The sequence below is a fragment of the Coptis chinensis genome, chromosome 9 (assembly GCF_015680905.1).
Source record: "Coptis chinensis isolate HL-2020 chromosome 9, ASM1568090v1, whole genome shotgun sequence".
In the NCBI taxonomy this organism is placed as follows: domain Eukaryota; kingdom Viridiplantae; phylum Streptophyta; class Magnoliopsida; order Ranunculales; family Ranunculaceae; genus Coptis; species Coptis chinensis.
The window spans coordinates 16,943,485-16,966,969 of NC_141464.1; the positions used below are offsets into that span (position 1 = coordinate 16,943,485).

Genomic DNA, 23,485 nt, shown 5'->3' on the forward strand with positions numbered 1-23,485 from the left:
ATCCTAAGAGTTGGTCATTATTCTCAAGCAAATTAATCTCACATATTCTCCGACTCTCCGAACTCGTTATGGAGCTCTCTTTCATTACTCTCTTCAAGAGAGTTGACTAACTGATTGACACAAGTTTCTAGTAGTAGGATAACCTCATAGGTAGCAATTGCCTATTTCTTGGTCTCTTGCATGTTCTAATTGAGCAAGATTGTGCATTAAAGAGGGTAATAGTGCAGAAGGATTGTATGTGTTCGAACATCCATATTCTAATTCCTCTAGGGTTCGATTTGTCGTACCCTTAAGGTTTTCAAAACTTTGCATAATATTGTCTCCAATCTGTGGTTGGAAAGTACTATAACCTCCTTTTATAGTACTCCATACTTGATTTCCAATGATTCGCTGACGCATGTCCATCTTTCTCCTCCGCCTTTCTTCCGGCTCTTTCCTACACCATTCAACTAAAGATTGATATTGACCTTTCTATCGATATCTCGATATAAAATGAAAAAAAGCACGGGCTGAAATATTAGTTAACGATATTTGCCCACGACAGAGTATACAAAGCAATCAGCATCCTACATGCCAAGTGTACAAGTTACCAGTTATTAAGAGAATGCCCATTCTATATCAACATGGAACACTGATACACAATCTTTTTGCTGGTAGAAAATGTGGATGTTCGTACCAGACACGCACTTCTGTTGGCACTAGAATGCCAAGTTAACAGTTTTTGTCACATGACATTGTTGTAATGAAGATACTTTGGGACATTTTTTCGTCCTACTTGAATTGAACATTTTCTAAAGTGATGAAACGGAAAAATAGCAGGCGGTTAGACTAATCCTCAGTCACATCTACTTTGGTCTAGCGCTGTTAGCCTAGTGTCCGTATGATTGTATGAAGTCAATCCACGGTAGAAGATGCTATGAAAGCACTTTTCTTCTGCTTGAACACATCTATATGAGGGGGAGAGCCCATAGCATTGCATCAAGGGTCCAACAGTATATTTATATTTGGACTTCAAATAATAGGCCCATAGGACAGAATTGGAGATTAATTTAGCTTATAGTTTAGGTCGGCAAATAATTATGGCTTAAGGACAAATCGGGTTGATCACTGTTGAAAGACGATATTACCATCGTTTAAGTTTTTATCAGTTAAATCAAAATCCTACGTGACTTTTTAATTCTGTTTTTGACCCTCAACACACTCACATTTTATGTTGACTAACATGAGAAATTTCATTTATTTAATGTTGTACACATGTATAGTGGTGTTTGCATGTTTATTGGACACATGCATACTGGTGTGTGCATGTATAGTAGTAGTGTTTGCATGTTTGTTACATACATGCATAATGGTGTGTGGTATACATTTGCATAATATTGTTATGCACATGTATACACATGTATAGTAGTGTTTGCATGTGTGTTATACACATACAAAATGGTGCGTGCATGTTGATATACACATATAGTGCATATCATACATGCATAATGGTGTTTGCATATTTGTTGGACACATACATACTGGTGTGTGCATGTGTGGTAGTAGTATTTGCATGTTTGTTGCACACATGCATAATAGTATGTATATGTGTGACATACACATGCATAATAGTATGTTGCATGTTTGTTATATACATGTATATACATGTATAGTAGTATTTGCATGTGTGTTATATATATGCATAATGGTGTGTGCATGTTGGTATACACATACAGTGCATACCATACATGCATAATGGTGTTTACATATATATCAGAGAAAGTCATAATTGGTAGTAACAAAAAATAACTTGCTGATATTAGCCCGAAAATATCCTTATAGCGAAATTATTAATGATAGATGTTGATATCAGCCCTAAAACTATAATTATTGGTTAACCAGCCCTAAAACCAAAATTATTGGTCAAGTTATGTGTTTGGGCCTAAATTTATGTTTAGAATTTCGACCCTGTTAAGAAACTTAAAAGACAAACGAAATCGAGGCCAAAAGCATATAAACAGTTACTACAAAACGATTTTACTGGGAAGAAAAGGTTGCTACGGACTAGCTAGATTTAAATATTCCTAACAAAGAGCCACCTATGGAAGTGGTTAATAGAAAAACTTGCAAATTCCAATATAATTAACTTACAGCTCCTCGCTCTCTAATTTATCCTCACTAATTAGAAGATACATTCCCTTGATATTGTGATCACATACATACCTACTTCAATCTATCCCTCAGTATTTATCATGGCGTAGATGGCATTGGGTCAGTACCTGAGACAAATGAAGCTGCGTCCTCTTTCGAGATGGAAACATAGTTCACAGGAGCTACGGGTCTCGTGTTATCCCTCTTTCCTTCTTTAGCCGTGGATTTGAAACCATTGCCAGTGCTCTGGTTAGTGTTCAGTGACAACCGGCGATTGGGAGTACCGTTTGCCCCACCTCCATTTGCACGAGGAGCAGCCACCTTCTTTGGACCAAGAGGTCTACTGGGACTTGGTCTTGCACTGAACTCTTGTTCTGTACTTAATTGCTCGGTGAATTTTTTCTGGTCCTGCACATGATACCATCGTCAGAAAGCTTGGTTACCTACAAAAGGCAACAATACAGAAGATATAATGGGCAATTAAACACTTGCCCTCATTCTCCGCTTCTCTTCCTCTCTTTCATGCCTTAACATGGCATATTCATCTAGCATTGCAAGTAAAGGTACACCATCATACACAAATGACACACAGCGATCCTCTTCCCACACCCGAGTCTTAGCCACCAATGTCTCAACAAGAGCTGCAGCCAAGAAATCACTTCGATAATCAACAGAAAGATCATGCTCACACACACAGTGATTTGACCAAGATAAATAAAATGGTGATAATTGCTTTGAGGTTGTTTACATTTTTCACGTAGGGTACAGTACTTGGGCATGCATTTACAAAAACACCGTACGCCATATAGAATGCACCCTTTGTATACGAGAAGTTTGCTGCTCAAATTAAGATTAACTTAGACATTTTGGGGGCTTTAGTGTCAGTAACTGGTACGCATACCACCTAAAACACCTCTATTGAAAATATTCAAAAGTGTGTGCGCATCTGTGTATGTGTCTGGGTCTGTTTTGTGTTAACTTTGCTTCCATTTGTAAACCTTCATCAATAGCATGACATTGTACTGGGTTTATATCGGTAACTGACCACAGTCTACCCCTACAAGCACACGTCTTGTCACAATAATACACATTTGCACTGCAAATTACAAGGTTTTGCTTCATACAAACCGGACCACTAATAGAGGCTTCTAAGTACTTAAGTTCATAAATCCCATACACGTTTAGCCACTGGAAAAAGAACAAGACAATGATCCACAATGTTCTCCCCAAGTTGAATGGGGATTAAAAAGTTTAGGAAAAGACTATACGTGGGAAGCAAATTTAAATGTATTGTATGAGTGTATGACATCAAGTGCTTATGTTGTCACTTTCAAGTTTGAACAACTATGTTTCCAACATGTGTTTAAATAACGAATACGTACACTAGCAGATCGACTTGCTAGATACGGTGATAGCTCTAACACTTAATCGAGATGGTTGATTCGACCTCTTAGGGTTTTAATTTTTTCTTCATATGGTTACAAGTATTAACAACATGGGAAGACAGACCAACGTCCACATGTAAGGTTTCTTGACAAAAAACAAATAAAAATACAAGTCAAATGGAAAAAAAATCATATTCCTCTATAAAACATGTAGGATAGACCAAAAAGGTCAAGTACTATTAAAAAAAAGGCAAAAGAAGGAACCACGTATAGCTCACACTATCTGATGTATACTCGAAGGCAGATACAATCTTCGATGATAAACACCAATGAAAGTTTATGGAAATACCCAAAAACTAGGGTTTGAATAGAAAAACGAATTCTCTTAATTCAATAATAATAATAAGTCTGAAAATCTTAAGGTTTATATCTTGCTTATAAAGAGAACTAGATGCTAAAAAGAACAAATCCTAATCATAATAGAACTTGGGAAACTAAAATAGAAGCTAGTCTAATTCTAATTAACTAAGGATTCAAAATAGAAATAGAATAAAAGATAAACTCTAGTTGTAGCATTATGCATGATGTGTTGTGCACATGATAATCTATTGCGTCCTCGCATCAATTCCCCCAGCTTGAGAAGAGCTCGTCCTCGAGATTAAGTCCTTGTACTTCGGTAGAAAGTAGGATCCATGAGTTGAAATGCAAAGATCGAAATCCATAAATTTTCGAGAATGGACGGTCACACCACTTCACCAAATAACGATCATAAGTACCTCGGGCGAAGTCGTAGTAGAAGAAACATCAATGACAGTTTCAATCCGATCTGTAGAAAAGATGGTGAACAACACTATGATCTATAGGTAGGGGAATAGGTGGAATACTATCGCCAACAAAAGGAGTGAGATCCGCTACATTATGAGTGCGAGATATACGCATCTCGGGAGGGAGGTCCAATTCATAAGCATTTTCTCCATGACGGACGACAATGGGAAATGGGCCAAATCGTCGCATCATTAACTTGTGAGATGAAGGCCGACGTTCTTTTATCAAATAAACCATCACCAAATCACCAACCTCGAAAGTCACCAAGCGCTTGTATTTGTCTGCATTAGTCTTGTACATGGCATAAGATTTCTCCAAACGCTTCTTGACATCCTCATGAACAAGGTGAATCCGGGAAGCAAATTCCTCTGCAGAAGCACAAACGGGAACAATCGATGGAATAAGAGCAAAATCAAGAATAGTAAGAGGAGTCATTCCAGTTACAATCATGAAAGGAGAAAAGAGTCAGTAGAACGGTTGTGAGTTATTATAAGCAGACTCTGCTTGTGCTAGAACAAACTCCCAAGATTTGGGATTATCATCAATCAAACACCTCAATAGGTCTCCCAAACTACGATTTACAACCTCAGTCTGCCCATCAGTCTGTGGGTGGAAAGCTGTAGAAAATTGGAACTTACTCTTAAAAAGCTTCCATAATGTTTTCCAAAAATAGCTAGTAAACTTGACATCTCGGTCAGAAGTGATAATGCGAGGTAAACCATGCAAACGAACTATCTCACGGAAGTATAAATGAACAACCTGTGCAGCATTTGTAGTACAAGTGCAGGGAATGAAATGAGCCATCTTGGAGAAACGATCCACAACCACAAAAATATAATCCTTTCCGTGTGTAGAACGTGGTAAACCCAACACAAAATCCATAGAGACATCAACCCAAGGTTTGTCGGGAATGGGAAGTGGGAGTATACAAACCAGCATTAGTGTGCTTACCTTTCACTGTCTGGCACACATAACATCACTCAATAAACCGGTTAATATCTCTACGCATAGTAGGCCAAAAGTATTTCTCCCTGATAGAGGCAATGGTCTTTATGATCCCAAAGTGACCACTCAACCCCCCAACATGCATTTCAATCATAATCTGATCACGGAGGGAAGAAACGGGAATACAAAGCTGTGAACCCCGAAATATGAAATCATCATGGAGAAAAAATTCACCAGATACACCATGATGTACTAAACAGTCGATATGAAAAGGACCAAAATAGGCATCCTGAGCATATAAGTCGCGTAACTCATCAAAACCAAACAAAGAGGTACAGAGAGTAACCAAGAGATGCGAACGACGACTCAAAGCATCAGCAACTCGATTATCCTTTCCAGCCTGAAACTGTAAGTGGAAAGTATATTTCTGCAAGAAAGAGTTCCACTTGATATGTCAAGTACAAACATTCTTCTGAGTATTAAGATAACAAAGAGCTTCATGGTCAAACTTTATGAGGAATTCACGATGAATAAAATAATGATGCCAATGTGGTACAGTTTGGACAACTGCATAGTACTCCAAGTCATATGTAGAATAATTCAATTTAGCACCAGTAAGTTTCTCACTATAGAAAGCAACCGGCTTGCCATTTTGGCTCAAAACAGCACCAATGCCGTACTTACAAGCATCACATGTCACCTCAAAGAGTTGAGTGAAATCTGGCAAAACTAAAACAGAAGCAAAAGTCATCTTCTTCTTAATCAAGTCAAATGCCTCATTAGCGTCAGGAGTCCATTTGAAAATTTTCTCACTCGTCAAAGTAGTTAAAGGAGCCATAATACTGCTGAAATTATGAAGGAATCGTCTATAGAAAGAAGCTAATCCATGAAAACTACGAACTTGAATCACTGTAGAAGGAATAGGCCACTCAATAATAGCCTGGACTTTGGAATCATCAACACGAATACCAACAGCAGAAACCACAAAACCCAAGAATACCAGAGTCAACCAGGAAAGAACATTTCTTAAGTTGTAAATAAAGCTTCTCAGTACGCAAAACACCCAAAAGAATCTCAATATGCTTCATATGTTCAGACTCAGAAGAACTGTAAATCAAAATATCATCAAAGTAGACAACACAAAATTTATTCAAATAAGGCTTCAAAACCTGAGTCATAAGACGCATGAAGGTAGAAAGCATTAGAAAGACCAAAGGGCATGACCAACCACTCATATAAACCGTCCTTTGTTTTAAAGGTAGTTTTCCATTCATCTCCAAGGCGGATACGAATGTGATGAAATCCAGATCGCAAATCAAGCTTGGAAAACACCTTAGCACCATGCAATGAATCAAGCATATCCTCAAGGTGTGGAATGGGAAAACGATATTTCACAGTGATTTTGTTAATAGCCCTGCAATCAACAAACATCCTCCAACTCCCATCTTTCTTAGGAGTAAGTAAAGCTGGCACAGCACAAGGGGCATACTCTCTCTGACAAATCTCTTAGCTAATAACTCAGTAACTTGCCTCTGTAACTCGGCATGTTCAGAAGGATCCATGCGATAATGTGGTAAGTTAGGGAGAGGAGCTCCAGGAATAAGATCAATAGCATGTTGGATATCTCGTAAAGGGGGCAATCCTCCATTAATAGGCTCAATACAAACATCAGAATATGAATCTAGCATTGGTTGTAACACAGGTGGTATAGTAGTAGGGCTTGCAAGAAATGACGTAGTAAGAGCAAGAAATATACCGCAATTACGTCCGTCTGCTAGAAAACCTGGTTTCACTAGTGCACGTGGATGAGAAGGTGGGCGGAATGGAGTCAGTGGTGCCAAAACAATTTTCTCACCACTAAAAGTGAAGGTATAAGTGTTCTCACGCCTATTATGAGTAACAATGAGATCATACTACCAAGGACAACCAAATAACAAGTGGCATGCATCCATAGGTGCAATAGAACACCAAACAACATTCTTGTATTTAGGACCAATGGAGAAAGAAACTAGACAACGGCGAGTAACCTTGACTGTGGCAACATCCTGTAACCAAGAAATAGTGTAAGGTTCAGGATGTGGCTCATCCTTGAAGTTTCGACTTTGTCCACCATATCTTTAGAAACAATATTATCACTGGAACCGCTGTCAATGATAACATTACACAACATGCCATTCGAAGTGCAGCGAGTATGGAAGATATTATGACGAAGCCATGACATAGGATCATGCTTAACAACTAGAGTAACTAAAAAACGGCGAACAATCAATTGGGGACAACCGGAATCTGCATAAGTCAAAAAGCCATCAATCTCAGTGCCGTCTTCTTCCGGATGGGTGAGATTTTCTTCATCCTGTGTTAAACCCACGCGTTTGTGCTTAGGACAGTCACTACGAACATGTCCAATTTCCTTACACTCATAGCATGTGATTGGACCCACTTTGGTAGGAGGAGGTTTGGATGACGAAGTAACATGGGTAGAAGTGGCACTAGCAATAGTTGAAGGGGATGAGCGAAACAAATCTTCAGCTTTGAGAGCATATTTAATGGCATCAGACATATCATAAACATCTTTGAAAGCTAATGCCTCTCGAAGTGGTTTGTGCAACCCATTCAAATAACACCCAACTTTTTTATCGACGGATTCAGACAAATCAGCCCGTGTGCACAACAAAAGGAACTCCTCAGTATACCCAGTCACACCTTGAAGCCGTTGTTTCAAGTTTTGGAAGCGCATGAATAAATCCCTTTCATAGTCATGAGGAATAAATTCTTTTTTTAACTCTCGGCACATCTTATCCCATGTAGTAATCTGGCGGTAGTGTTGTGCACGGGTTTGTTGCAATTCATCCCACCAAACGAGTGCATAACCCTTAAGTTTGGTGGCTACCAATTTAACACACGATCTTTCATATTCTTGTAATCAAAAAAATTCTCAATTTTGTTCAACCAATCCACAAAAGCATCGGGCTTCAATTGTCCTTCAAATTCTGGCACATCTAAGCGTATATCACCCATCTGAGTTTTTTCTAAAATTCGCAATAAACGATTTATATCAAAATTACCTGCAGTATCTTGCAAATTTTTCGGAAGCTCACGCTTTTGGTTGCGACCATTGTGGTTATTGCGCCGCGGTGGAGAAGGGCTAGAGGAAGAGTCAGAAGGATCTGGTGGGTCAGGGGCTAACCAAAGAGGTTGTCGACGATTTCCACGTAGTGACATAGGCGGAGAGTCAATGTACGGATCAAGGTCGTATGGTGCACCATTGGTAGTAGCAGGCCCATTGTGTTGGTGGCTATCACGACCATGCCTATTAGTTTGGTGCTCCTTGACTTTATGAATAGGCCCATATGGACGGGTTGGGGTACCTTGGGCCTGATAAGTAAAAGCCCGTGAGGGAATATCCAATTGAGCATGATGGCTGTGTAAAGGAAGGATGGGTCGTCTTCCTCTTTCATGAGGAGCTTGCTGGTAATAAACATTGTCTTCATGGCCAAGATTATCTTCATCTTCATCTCGAACTCTGTGTCGTCGTAGAGTCTGATGTGAATTTAGATCTACTGTGTGAAAAGTCATACCAGGTTGGTGGTGATGATCTGGGAAAGGTGGTAAAGCCTCAAAATTTCGAATTGGTTGTTGTTGGAGAAGTCGGGTCTGGTTTCTCCTTGGTGCACTTGCAACAACACATCTGTGGTGGCTGTGATTGGGTTTGAGTGGGGGTAACTTTGGCAGGGGTTGTGGGTCACACATCCATGCGGCAATGCGATGGTGGTGTAATTGATGTTGTTCTCTAGGTGCTTCAGGTAAAGAAAAGGCAGTGGGAAGGTACGGTGACGAGCTTTGTCGCGAAGAAGTGAGGCTGTCTACATCATAGTTTTGCTCCGATTCAAGAAGGATGGGAGTATGTTGCTGATGATGCGGGGTTGACACCTTCAATAGAATTTTGTCTAGTGCTTCTTCAATGCGGGTAACACGAGTCGTCAAAGTAGGTGGTTTCTCCTTGCTTTTTTTGTGATTTACCATTGTGAAAAACCCAAAATCTTAAAGAATCTAATACCAATTTGATGTATACTCGAAGGCGGAAGCAATCTTTGATGATAAACACCAATGAAAGTTTATGGAAATACCCAAAAACTAGGGTTTGAATAGAAAAACGAATTCTCTTAATTCAATAATAATAATCAAGTCTGAAAATCTTAAGGTTTACATCTACTTATAAAGAGAACTAGATGCTAAAAAGAACAAATCCTAATCATAATAGAACTTGAGAAACTAAAATAGAAGCTAGTCTAATTCTAATTAACTAAGGATTCAAAATAAAAATAGAATAAAAGATAAACTCTAGCTGTAGCATTATGCATGTGTTGTGCACATGATAGTCTATTGCGTCCTCGCATCACTATCACACTCAATTTCAAGCAGAAAATACCGGTTAAGAACCCAAATTGGTACTCTCCAGTAAAGAAAGGTTGAAGGGTTTCGTTTTTTTTTTTTTTTTAAGGGTTTTGACTTTAGACCACAATATCTATGACATAAAACTTCAATGGCAAGGGCAAATTACTGGGAGTTAAACAAGATTTATTTTCTCAGCTGGTGTGAAGTATGGACTGTTGGGATATTTGGCCTTTACAAAGCCAATAAACATTTATTATTTATACATTATGATTAAATACACAAATCTTATTATTATGCATATGGGTGTACTAATATCATATGATGAAACCATAAGTTCCATAAATAATAGAATTAGAACAATCAAGCATATGAAGAGTCATATACGGGAGATTTGATTGTATCTATTTACCTAGAATGCTCACAGTTAGGAGTGAAGTTGGACGCTTCACTTATAAGACTAATATACATAACTGCTATATGATAGGATGATGATATCTCATTCATTTGAGTATGACTCTAAGTTTGTATATTTGATGTAGTCACATGACAGACACTGAGGGGATCAAAATGAGAACATACTATAAATTCGATATTAAGGTTAGTGTGCAAATCTCACTCTACCAATTAATCCCTAGACTTAAGGAATTGTGGAAATTCATTGTGTTTCAAATTTATTACTTTGAGACGTTAATAAATAATGTCTATTCATAGACTAGACTTGACGTTTTGGGTAATGAATGTAGGACGTCTTGAATCACGAATTCTAATGTAAGACGTCTTGAATCTACCACTCTACGGAGTTACGTATTAGGAAATTGTGACATAACTAATTGAGCTCAAACCCGGCCGGTATAAGAAATAGTTTATTAATGCTCAATTGATGTTAAATGTCACATTGGGTCAATTAGACATGGGTGTGACAGCGAAGAACAAATTTTCAATTGTCTAATTGTGAATACAAATAAGGTGAAGAGACTTAGATATTATTAATGGTAGGATAGAACTTTCTTGAAAGTTCCAAGGGCCTTATTGTAAATATGGATTTGTTAATGAGCACTTTCCATATTAAAGAGATATATATTAAAAGTGTTTTAGTATATCAAGTACAAATACTTGCATGGCAAGGACTTGCCCTCTTAAGATAAGAGAGAATGACTTTTTGGAGAAAAGGACCATTAGTCTTTCCAGGAAAAGTACAACTAAAAATAGGAGAAAAACAAAAGTGTTTTGTGGTGTGTTGTGTGGTGAATACTACTAGAAAGCTGAAGACTAAGTGATTTGGATTCAGCTTTGAAAAGTTTATCTTTACTGTCAATCTCCAATTCTGGCTTTAAAGGTATTTTTCTTTTAATTCTTTTTTTTTTATCAATAATAGATTAGCATGTTAAAGATGTATAATTAAAGTAATTCCAACAATTGGTATCGGAGCGGGTCATACTATAATCTATTTTTGATTTGTTTTTAATAGAATAATCAGATTTGATTTTTTTTTTTATTGTACAAATATATATGATATAAAGTAATTTCATATTTGTATGTTCTAATTAATAAAGGTGTTTTTTTTTAGAGTATTGAGACATACAATAAAAGAAAAGAGGGTGACATATATCACATACTGAATAGTGCATGCAATATTTAGTAATATAAGATTGCTTCCGCTGGGTATTATTATTTTCATGCAATTCAGTTACGTGATAAAACGTTATTTTTATTATTGTTAAAGTGGTACTGTAGTTGGAATCTAGAGGATCAAAAGTCTGATTTGGATTGAAGTGCCAATTTACTTGTTGATGTAAAGCATATCATATTCACTAAAGGACAAAACTACTATTCACTAAAAGACAGATACCATTGTTTCATATAGTTAGTTTTGGGCCGTCAGTAATTGTAAACTATATGCCTAGTCTTGTTTTGTCCTGTTATAACACATAAAATCTTTGCACTAAATACAAAGATGATGCATAAGGACTTGACACGTGGCATGCAATGTTTCTTTTCCAGCACATGCATACAAAGTATACTAATTATTAGTAAAGGAATAAAGCAATAGTAAGTAATTACGTTTGTGTTTGTGAGGGAGAATTGACATGTAATAGTATTGACAAGGACCTCTTTTAAACTTTAAGCAAAAAGTTTTCATGCACTGTTTCATATGCATACAAAGTGTACTAATTCTTAGTAAAGGAAAAAACACAAGGACGGAAACAGTGATTAGTTAGTAGACTTTTTGGTCAACACCTTTTATCTACTGACACATGCAGGAGATGCTTATCAAGCTTCTAAGGTTTGTACAGTAAACATGGCTAACGTTTTTCTTGTTATTGACATAACTGAATATGCTTTTATCAATATATGACCGGTAAAGTAACAGTTGAAATTCATGTGCTATGGTATGCTACTATTAGCAATTTGAAGGTACATAATTTGCATGCTAATTAATCTGATGTTTCGGTTAGATGCATACACGACCTGTACCAGAGAATTTCAACATGTATATAATACTAGCGGTTAGCTTATCTACTATTAATTTAGTATCACTATGAAACATTTACTCTTTTTTATTGTTAGCATGAGATACATGGTCCATTAAAATAGGTAGTATATATATCATTGTTAATTAGTGGCATATGCATGGTCCAGTATAGAAAGGTTGAAGGGTTTCGTGTTTTTTATTTTTTTAAGGGTTTTGACTTTAGACCACAATATCTATAACATAAAACTTCAATGGCAATGGCAAATTACTGGGAGATAAACAAGATTTATTTTCTCAGCTGGTGTGGGAAGTATGGACATCCAATAACCTTGTGCAAGTGAGGTTGGAGATAAATTTGAACTTTAGCTTAAAGCCTCAAGGGAGTGAAGTATCAGGTCACCAGCTTCATATATGTCCAACAAGGCGGCAGACATTAAGATGTAAACGTGAGCCTGTAGCCTCGAGGGACACATCAATACAAACTAAATAAATGACAAATGTCAGATAAGGTATAAGCCCTGAGGCTAAGTTCACAACTTAGAAGATGACTCGAGTCACAGCTAAGAACTGCTAAGAAATGTAGACACGAATTTTAACAGGTAGAATTGATGCAGACCAATCAAATACTCAATTGATTGAGACAAAGAAAAACAAATACAGAAATGTGACACCACCAGTGAGAGAAAATTGCGTTGCTGCAACTATGCAGGATACTCTTGACCAAGGAGATTTACATCGAGTATAGGATGGTAAATCCAGTTTCTTTCTTGGGTACCCAGGTATAAGCTATCAAAAAGTAATGGCCAAACTCTTTACCAGTGATCACGTGTTTTAGGTAGCAATAACGTTACACAACAATCATCTAGAAGACATTAGGAAACACAGCCACACAAATCAAACCACCAAATATCCTGCAATATATGCTAAAAATAAAATATTGCAGGCCTAGGAGCACTTCATCTCAAATTCATAAGATGATAAGAGAACTTGAAAACCGTAAAAACAAAAACAGATACGTATTGCAGACTTTCGATCAATTAAAAGATCGCTCCATCGCTCCAACAAGTCAGGTAGTAAAACCCAACAATAGCCTCAATTTTCCATATGCACAGCAACGCATGCAGAATACCACAATAATATATTCTACGAAAAACGAAACATGTATATTTGGAGTATGCTGCACTAGTTTTAATAATGCCATGTCCATTTAATATTTGAGATAAACAATACCTGGAATTTTGTTCACCAGAACACGAGCTTTCTCCGCGCGCTTGAGGTTTATGTGTGCGCCTCTGCTGGAGTTATACCTGTTCTCGTCCTGTACAGAAGAGCTCAAATAAATACGAAAGACGTAATAAGATGTACCCCAAGAAAAAACAAACAAAACTGAAACAGAAACAGAAACAGAACAAACTTGGGAAGCTCTGTCCCTTTTCCCAAGTCTCTCAAAAAGTGATTCCTTCCATAACCCATAAAGTGAAAAAAATAATACATGTTCCCCTCCCTAAAAAACAAGCAAACACACAAGACAGACTAAACATCTGGCAGAGTCACATGTGGTAGCATCCAGCCCCGGGTCAGGTAGATCCAAGCCAAATTGCTTAAGTATAATTAGTAGAGTATTAGGAAATGCTAGTGGACAACTGTTCCCAATTAATTCTACTAGCTGAGTAGCATGTAAACCAAATAGAAATGGTAGTGGATCTTTGATGGTAAGGAACGAGCGCATCCTCCGACAAAGATGTAGAGGAAGACAGACAAATGTAGCCAAAGATGAAACCCTCATGGACTTCAAAACCTATTTTCACTCGGTATTACATATCTGCTAGTCATCTGATAGGAAGGGGGACATTGTTGACAATTTAAATAAATAGATGAGTACCCGATTGTAGTCTTCGAGCCAACTTTCTTCTTCACAAGCTGACATCCACTTTTCGACCTTATCCAAAATATCTTTTCTGCTGAGTGCCTCCTCTTTCGCTTTTACGATCTGATTGTCCATGTCAGCCAATAACTCGGAAGGTTCAATATTTGCAGAGTCAATCAGACTCATGATCTTATCGCGAGCAGCTTCGGGATCTATTTCTATGTGGGCATGGCCATATATCTCATCAAGCTCAGCTTGTTTCTTAAAAGCAATTTCTTTCATCCTGCTAGCTTTTAGCTGATCAAGTCGATCAACTTCAACCTCTGCCTACATGGCAAGAACAAGAAGAATCAAAGTACAACAACTGAATTTAATCAAAATGAGCAGTACATATCCACCAAAAGACTTGGCCAACCTGTTCAATCAAGTCAAGAGCAAGGGCCCCTGGGATGGTAACCTCGTCAACCGAAGCTGAGACATTACAAGTGACATGATCAAACAAGTTCCGCTCCTCAATAGGGGTATCCATCAAGTCCCATAAGTCCGAAAGTTGCACCGCAAGCTCTTGAAGCTGAATAGAAGTTAGTTACCGTAGTTATTCATACCAGAATTTAGACAACAACAATTTATGCACTAACAATTTTGTATCTCCAGAAGTGTATCCCTGACACTTTATGAATATGCATGAAGACTATGGATCATTGTGACTCTGGTTCATATTGCACATGGAAAAAATACATTAACCATAACATTTCTTTTTATCCACTCGCTGATTTGGTGAGTACATGCCTTAATGGTCTTCACTGGACTTTTCTCGGTCTAATGCGTTCTTCGGCATGAATGCAAGATAGAGCATCTACTTCTTCTCTTGGGATCAGTCCTAATCAATTATATGAACTGACAAGACTTGAAGCCAATCTTGGCTGCATCAAGATGTGAATGGAGTATGGACTATTTCAGTAAAGATATGCCCTAGTCACGAGGATTATCAAAACAAAGTACATCTACTTCTCCTTAGTCAGACCTAGGAGTTGTTTCTGGGCAACAAGTGATTTAACACCGCTTTCTTTCCCTTACCGCTTTCCCTACACATTTATGAGTTAGCAAAATTTGAATGTGAAGTAGAGGGTAACAATCATGTTAATAACAATTGATGCATGACGAAGGTTGGAAGTTTTTAGAATGGCTTTTTTATTAAGACCACCCTACACATTTACGAGTTAGCAAAATTTGAATGTGAAGTAGAGGGTAACAATCATGTTAATAACAATTGATGCATGACGAAGGTTGGAAGTTTTTAGAACGGCTTTTTTAGTAAGACCATTCTTACCAAGATAATATCCTCAACTTATTTCTACAACACGTATATATATTTGTCTAGTAGCATATAATTAATATGAAAAAAACTGTATATGGAGTATGTAAGGGTATACATTCATCTTTACTCCTCAGGCGACACGTGACATATCATATTTGTCTAATCTTCCAACATGACCTCAGCAGCATAATCTTAACTCCACTTGTTATGCATGCACCTGCTCCACCTACACCTACTCAACCAATCACAAGCCAACACCATAATAATTTCATTATGACAACATCATACCTCCACATCTATAAAAGTTAAACATTTAGAGCTACATTGGCTTGATTCCACACTCTTAAAGAGAGTGGATATGTAGGTATTTTCTCTCTCACAGGAACAACCATTACCAACACTCAAAAACCTTCCCCTCTCAATCTCAACCAACAAATACTCATTATTTTTAGAGTAATGCATATCACCTCATTTGGATGCCTACATATCCAGAAATAATGAGTACTTTGGTTGAGATTGAGAAGGTTTTTGGGTGTTAGTAATGGCTAGTCTTCTATGGGGGAGAAGATGCCTACATATCCACTCTTTTTAATAGTGTGGAATTAAAACAATGTAGTTTTAAGAGTTTGAATTTTATAAATGTGGAAGTATAGTGTTGTCATGATGAAAGTATGGTGGCGGGTTGTGATTGGTGAAGATATGCTTGAGTAGGTGCATGTGGAGCAAGTGCATGCATAGCAGGTGGTGGTATGGAGCAAATGCATGTGTAGCAAATGGAGTTAAGACCATACTACTGAGGTCATGCTAGAAGATTAGGCAAATATGATATGTCACGTGTCACCTGAGGAGTAAAGATGATAAGCACCTAAAGAACTTGTATACCTTTTACCATGGCTTTATTGCAGAAATATACAACGTACTACTGTCATTTTAACATACTGCAATTTTGAATTTTTCTTAATTTTTTATAGCACCTTATTACTTTGAATATCACCAGTTTAGCGAAAAATGAATGGACATCAGTTAACTTAACAGCTGATGTGTAATTATTTATTTGTTTTATAATTTTTTCCTTTTACACAATGCATTAAATTAGAACCTGATGTGTAATCAACCTCACACCTAAGCACCAATGCACTCTCGTGATTTCTTTTACCTCCCTCAGTTTTGTAACCTTCTCATTTTTCCCTCCTTTTATCTCTTTAAAACCATAAACCAACTTGGCGTTCTTCAAAAGAAAATCCCCATATTTTCAAGATTGTTCATTCACGAAATAGCTTTTGAAGATATTATTAATCACCAAATACTTCCTCCTTTTCTGTTTTTTGTTGGTCAATTTTTCCCAATCTCTTCAATGTCGTCAAATTCAGTGATTTCCCATACTATCTTTTGTGGAGAACCTGCGAATTAGGGTAAAATGCAGTTATTTGTCCAGCAATTCAACAAAGTGTTCGATTTGTCTCATTTCAACTAAATTCTTCTTCGATTAGTCCAATTTGAGTTTGATTCCAGATTTGGGGGTTTTTTTTCTTCGGATTACAGGTATTGGGGGATTAATCTGAAAAGGCATGAATATCTTAGGTGTGAGGTCATCTGACGAGCACCTTGGTGATGAGGTGTGAGGTTTCGTTTCATGTAAGGTTCTATTATAAAGCCATGTGTGAAAAAGGAAAAAAGCTAAATGAAAAAGAAAATAACACATCAGCACTTAACTGATATCCATCCACTTTTTGGTAAAATTGTGATATTCATGATAGTAGGTTGCTATAAATGTCATGAAAATTTCTACATTGTTGTTAAGTGTTAAAAAACCACAGTACATTGTATATTTCTGCAAGGAGGCCTTTTCCTCTTTTAACTTAATATGATGACTAACTTATCCACCAAAAAAGATTGTTTGAAAAAAAAAAAAAAAATCAGGAGGAAGTGTACAAGTGCTAAGGGTCAGCATATGCATATCATAATGAAAATCTGCAAGAGGGGGAGTCAAAAGATACCTGTTTCATTTTGTATCCATCAATGCATTATATTACAACTTTATCAAGATACTGAGACTAGTAGCAAGGCAATTGTAATTTGATTAAAAGATACTTATCTTAGCAAAATGTGAAAGGACATAGTGCACGAGTAGGAGTGTCCATGTGTGTACTAAAATGTCGGTTTGAATGTGTACCATCTAATGAACTATTACTTTAGATCAACTATCCACAACGAAATGGAGTGGTATTGGCCGATTGGATGGTGCGGAAAAATGGCACTCAAAATAATTCAAAGTACTCCAGAAAGACAGTTTGAGATTACACCACGAATGCAAGACCAACTGGAAACATATGTCATGTCTGGGCATCTTTAAGTTTACTAAAGATGCAGGACCATGAAGATTACCTTTTGCAGCCTCTGCTTCTTATCTTCTTCCAGTAGCAATACTGTACTAGCAAGATTGGATAGAGTGTCATTGCTAATGCTCTTGGATTGGATGCCAACAGAGTCATTTAAGCTAGGATGAACTTCGGTAACGGTACTAAAAAAATCCATCCCCAAGACAGCACAGAGATCATGTACAGTGCTTACGAAATCAAGAACTTTGTGCAATCTGTCGCTCTGTTAAAACAGAAAGGCAAAGTAGGTATCAGCTTAGAGGATGTAAAGTTTTTAAGGAAGATCACAAACATTAAAATCAAAATATCATAAAGAAACAAGGTTTAATGTATGACCTTCTCTCTCTGAAGTTCTTGAAGTTGAGAATGAAATTCATCTAATTTTTTGAGGGAAAGGTCAGCCTCATCAACAGTAAGTATTCCTGCTTCTTCACTAAGTTTCGAGCCAGCAATTTCTCCGCAAATCTTGTAAATCTGCGACTGTACATCAGCAAAATCCTTAACTCTGTCATCTTTCTGCTGCCACAGCTGTTCCAGTACAGGTGCAATAGCTTCAAGTTGGTCCTTGATTGTCCCCGTCGACTTGTCAGGCTATAAACAAAAGTATCAAGCAAACCACCCATAAGGAAATGTCAATAATGAGATTCATCAGGAATAAGGTGTTTACTCACAACAACATAGGACTTCTCTCCAAGAGCTACGACAAGAGCAGAGAGTTCAGCTTTAGCATCTGCCAAAGCTTGTAGAAGGTGTGCTCTAGAGTTTGCAGCCTGGTCAACATTTCTCTTGTAAACTTCCAAGCAATCCTGATCCAACTGAAGCAGCATCTTGTCTCGCACCTCGTCACTCTCACCCACTTCATCCCATATTTGCTGCAACAAAAGCAGTCATAATATTATCAGGTCTTCTTACAAAAACTACATTACAATTCATACAAAGTCCGCTGTGAGAGCGACTTCCACTACCTGTAACTGCCGCAGTAAAGACCCACAAGTGGTATCTCCATTAAGTGTATTCTGAGCATCCGTGATAGCCATTCCTACTAATTCAACTAGATTACACACTCACCTGCACAGAACTTGTAATTTATTCACATTGAAAACCCAAAATGTAACACAAATAGCCACAGAATCAAAAAACTAAGAGGAACACTAACATACTTCACTGGATATAATCAATTCGCAGACATAATTAAGCTAATATCTTACCAATAATAGACATCACATGCATACATATATTATATATAGCAGTGGATCTACATCATAAGTTCATTCTATCTGCATTACTAATAAAACCAATGCAACCGCAAATACGGAGTTTGAGTCACCGTAAATAATCAAACTATCATATAAGACAAATCTTGGTACCCAAAATCAAGATCTGGCAAGCTTACAACACAAAACAAGTAGACATTAACTTGTTTTTGAGTCAGGACCACTTATATATTAATCTAACACTCGTCATGTCAACATCACAAGTCACTCACTCACTCACTATAAGTGACACATACATGAGAACTAGATCACATAATAATATTAGAGTAGTATATATATAGTTATAATAAAACAGGTAAAAAAATGCAGCAGTGTGTTGTTGAAGAGAGAGTTTTTCGCTTACCAAGAAGAGTAGCTAGATCGTTGTATGAGATGAGGAGTTTTTGGTTTGGTTGGTTTTCGTGTTTTATGTTTAGCTTTTTAGATCTGTGGGTTTTGGCACTCTAGTGTGAGTAGTGAGAGAATTATTATTATTATTATTATTATTATGAGTGAGAGAGTGGACAAAGTTGTCGGATTTGGATACACAGTAAAAGTTACTTAGACTTGTGGGACCCGCTTTAGAAGCTTAACTTGTTTTTTTTTTTTTTTTTTCGGAAAATGCGTGGATCGGAGGTTGACTCGGAAATGAGGACAGAACAACCCCTTGAATCTGCCCGTACAAGTTTTATTATTGCCGGATGTGGCCCCCACTTGAAGATAGTGTGAAGTACTTCTAGTATCCTTCTATATATTAGTTATTTTTATTTGAAAAAAATAAAATTAACATAATAAGAATTTATATATAAATTCTTGAACATCTCCCACTCTCTAGTCACATTTCTTACATTAGAAGTTATTTTCTCTCTCATATTCTTACCCACACTGGACGTCTCTTTTTCTTCTCTCTCAATAATATTCACTCTTGAGTACACAGTCTCCAATGAAAACTTAATTTCTTCCCGCCCAATTTCCTTCCCCTCTCTTTTTTTCCTTCCATTTCTACTATGATAAGATACATTATCTTTCATTCTAGAGTTCTTCATCTAAGAAAATCATTCAGAAAAGCACTGCAGGTAACCGTGTGCTTGATAATAGGCTCAAATTAATTGTTTACATTTAAGTTTATTACGCTTATAAATATTTATGTTACATTCTAGTTAAATGTCAGTTTAATAGCAACATCCTAAATGTCCCAAGTCACTTTGATCATTGGATTCTTTCCGCATGTTGTAAAAGTAAAGCAAAATAGGAATGAAAATCGTATTAAGCGTGTATTTTCAGGTTATCCAAATTCAAATTTTATAGCACCATATATTGTTGTACATTTGAGATAAGATGTTTTACTATGATCATATTCAATTCAGTTAAACTATAGTACGCTCTCTAAAGTGAACTTATACAGTGGCGTACATATAAGATAAGATGTTTTAATATGATCATGTTTAGTTCAGGTAAACTGTAGTACACTCTCAAAAGTGAAATGATATAGTGTCGTATTTGAGAGATAAAATGTCTTAATTTAATTATGTTCAATTTAGGTAAACTGTAGCACGCTGTCTAAAGTGGACTTATATAGTGTTGTACTTGAGAGATAAGATGTCTTGATATGATCAAGTTCAGTTCAGGTAAACAACGGTGCGTTGTCTAAAGTGGACTTATATAGTGTCTTACTTGGGAGATAAGATGTCGTAATATGATCACGTTCAGTTCAGGTAAACTGTAGTACGCTGTCTAAACTGGACTTGTATAGTGTCGTACGTTGGAGATAAGATGTCTTAATTTGATCATGTTCAGTTCAGTTAAACTGTAGTACGCTCTCTAAAGTGAACTTATATAGGTTTGTTTTGGGTTTTTGTTTCAGCCATGCATGGTGACTAAAGCATATCAAAGTCCTTTTGAATTATATCATGATGGTGATTCTAAAAAGACTAAAGAGAGGAATTGTTGTAGAATGAAAGCTCACTATTAGTGGAAACGTCAAGTAGAGATGAGCACATTTGACGAGTATTGGATTATTTGCAAGAGACCAGAAGCAGTTGTGGCTATATGTAACAATGATGGATACTTTCATTTCCGTAGTTACCATCCCCAGACCCCTCACTATTCGGATCTAAAGACTTTAGCCCATTTGATGGAGATTTTCGTGGTGACAATTAACAAGTTGTACAACTTTGAGTTCAATATGGAGGCGGTGGTGAAACGAGAATTTCACAAGTTAATTAGTTTCGGACATAGACTTGCTTAGGAATTGGCGTTTCGATGTAAATTTCATAGCTAGGTATCTATATGAGATGGGATGCAACTGTAAAACCATGTTTTACACTAATGCAAAAAAGGCCAAAGAAATGAGGTTTATTTTATTCCCAAACGTGGTTTATGCGCTTAAGTTCTTGGGTGAATTCGAAAGTCCAAAAGACTGTGATGTTTCTAAAAGACCACCACGCCTGGAAGCACTGCCATTTCCACTACCATGCCAAGCATCCGTGGATAGCCAAGGAAAAAAGGTATAAATATGGTTTTGAAATATATAATAGTATTTGATATATAAGGAAATGAAAAGTTATTGTTGCCTGTTTGTGTTGTATGTTATGTGCAATAAATCTGTGTTCAAATCTTGTGTAGTTGAAAAGAAAATACGACAAGGGTATGACAGATTCTGAGGACATTGAATGGAAGGTGTATCTACTCTCAAAATGACCACGATTAGGAATGGGTGGAAGTGGTCGTAAGTGCTATGTGCCTGCAAAGCCAAAAAAACCCATGCATCACATATACTCTGCCATGTGGATCTCTTGAAATTGACTTCTACGATGAAGACGAATATGGTGATTTGGAGTAATTTGTATGAGGAATGTTTTGGAGTTTCAAACTTGTAATATATGGCCCTTTTGTTGTGATGAAAGTGAATACTTGTATTGATAAGTTTTAGTAAATTATATGGTAGAAGTTGATGGTTTTAATCTGTCGAAAGTGAGAACCCAAAACAGACTAAAATATGATGTTTTCCATATTTAAAGTACACCAAAATAAACAAACAAATCCACGATGTACCACATGAACAACTTCAATAAATGTCACTGAAATATGTAATGCAATGCGGATATAATCGAAGTCATCAGAGATCTACTATTATCTAATACACGTATGATGTCGCAAAGCGAGTTTCTGTTGTCTTAGTATGGATATTTTTGTCTCCCGGGCAACAGAGATCTATCTATTTTTCAAAGAAGACACGAAGTTTGAGTGGGAGTATATATTGTATTGCTCTAGGTAATGTTCTAACTGTACGCAAAAAGAAGACACTTCCAAAGCTAGGAAGGGCACAGCTGTTACTGATTGAGTAATAATCAGACAACCATCCTGCGTAAAAATTGTTCAGAACTTAGCAGGTAACTACAATGTTTTACAACAGTCACACAATGTCCTACTGAAGTAGCAGACTTTCAATCCAGAATTAGAGTATAAATTAGTGTTTGGAACATATTTAAACAACCATTTCCACCTCAGCAGCAGCAGTTGGTGCATTTTCAACTTCAGATATACCCTTGACTGTTGGAGTTTTTTCTCCCGCATCAAAGTCTAAAGACCGAGCAACTTTCCTTATACAGTACTCTTCGACGGTCATGCCACACTCCAACAAGTCCTTTGCTATTCTTTTTTCTAATATACGTTCGCCTGTTCGATTGAAAGCCGGGTGGCAAATTTCTGAGTAGGCAGTCAGCAAAGGAAAGTTTGTATGCACCACAGCTGGTGTCATCGTCCTGTTTGGCACATTCGGAAAACTCCAAATTCCACTAGCGACCCAGTTTTGCCATGTCTATACACTCACTATCTGAGCTCAGAAGTACGTAAGGGAGCACCGTCAACAACTTTGTCAAATGTGGTGCGGGGTCCAGAGCCCAGACGACACCATCTTTTGGCTTCTCCAATGAGTTGTAGATTTGAACAGTCCATGTGACAAAGTTTACGATGATGAGGATCCAATGCATTCTTTCAACATTGACCGTCATCATCAACCCACGACAGTTTTTCAAGTCTAGCCTCAAACTGTCACGCTGAACCAGTTCGATGATACAGGTCTTTAAATTACCTACAATTTGCAGTCTTGCTGCATAAAGCTTATCTTCTATGGGCATTTGCTAGTATTCTAAAATAGTGGCCAATCTATTGTACAAATCACACAAATAATGCTATCATTACAATAATAAAATAAATCATTATACTAAAAAATAAATAAGGAAAGAATAAATCATTATTTCGTAGAATAAAAGACATGAAACATGTGTAAAATTACCAAGAACCACGACTCAGCAACTAGATGTACAAATTCTCCATTCCACCGGGCTGTGCTACGGAAGTGTACCACCGGCCTAGTAAGCACATGTACGAGTCTAGTACCTTGAACCTAAAAACAATAATAATAATCAACATCAAGTATATGTAGAAGAAGTACTTTAATAGACAGAGACATGTAGGAACCGTTATTTTCAGAACGAATATTTCTACAAACCGC

At 37.0% G+C, this 23,485-nt stretch overlaps 1 protein-coding gene across 1 annotated transcript; it reads right to left on the reverse strand.

Moving 5' to 3' along the window:
- Positions 1-1,993: 1,993 nt before the first annotated feature.
- Positions 1,994-19,528, reverse strand: LOC147475047 (65-kDa microtubule-associated protein 1-like). The gene is made up of 10 exons (XM_086582247.1): positions 19,334-19,528; positions 18,682-18,784; positions 18,388-18,588; positions 18,053-18,307; positions 17,724-17,939; positions 14,436-14,591; positions 14,036-14,347; positions 13,384-13,471; positions 2,623-2,771; positions 1,994-2,538 (listed from the first exon to the last, which is right to left on the reverse strand). The coding sequence occupies exons 2-10, from the start codon at positions 18,751-18,753 to the stop codon at positions 2,230-2,232; spliced, it is 1,758 nt and encodes a 585-aa protein (XP_086438373.1). The 5' UTR covers positions 18,754-18,784; positions 19,334-19,528; the 3' UTR covers positions 1,994-2,229.
- Positions 19,529-23,485: the final 3,957 nt, after the last annotated feature.

What these genes read in the sequence shown, in the direction of transcription:
- LOC147475047 (XM_086582247.1), bottom strand. Translation starts at nt 18,753, where the DNA reads ATGGCTATCACGGATGCTCAGAATACACTTAATGGAGATACCACTTGT. An exon ending in GGCTCGAAGACTACAATCGG is followed by an intron (nt 13,472 to 14,035) that starts GTACTCATCTAT and finishes TCTTCTGTACAG; the next exon opens with GACGAGAACAGGTATAACTC. An exon ending in TCTGGTGAACAAAATTCCAG is followed by an intron (nt 2,772 to 13,383) that starts GTATTGTTTATC and finishes TCTTGGCTGCAG; the next exon opens with CTCTTGTTGAGACATTGGTG.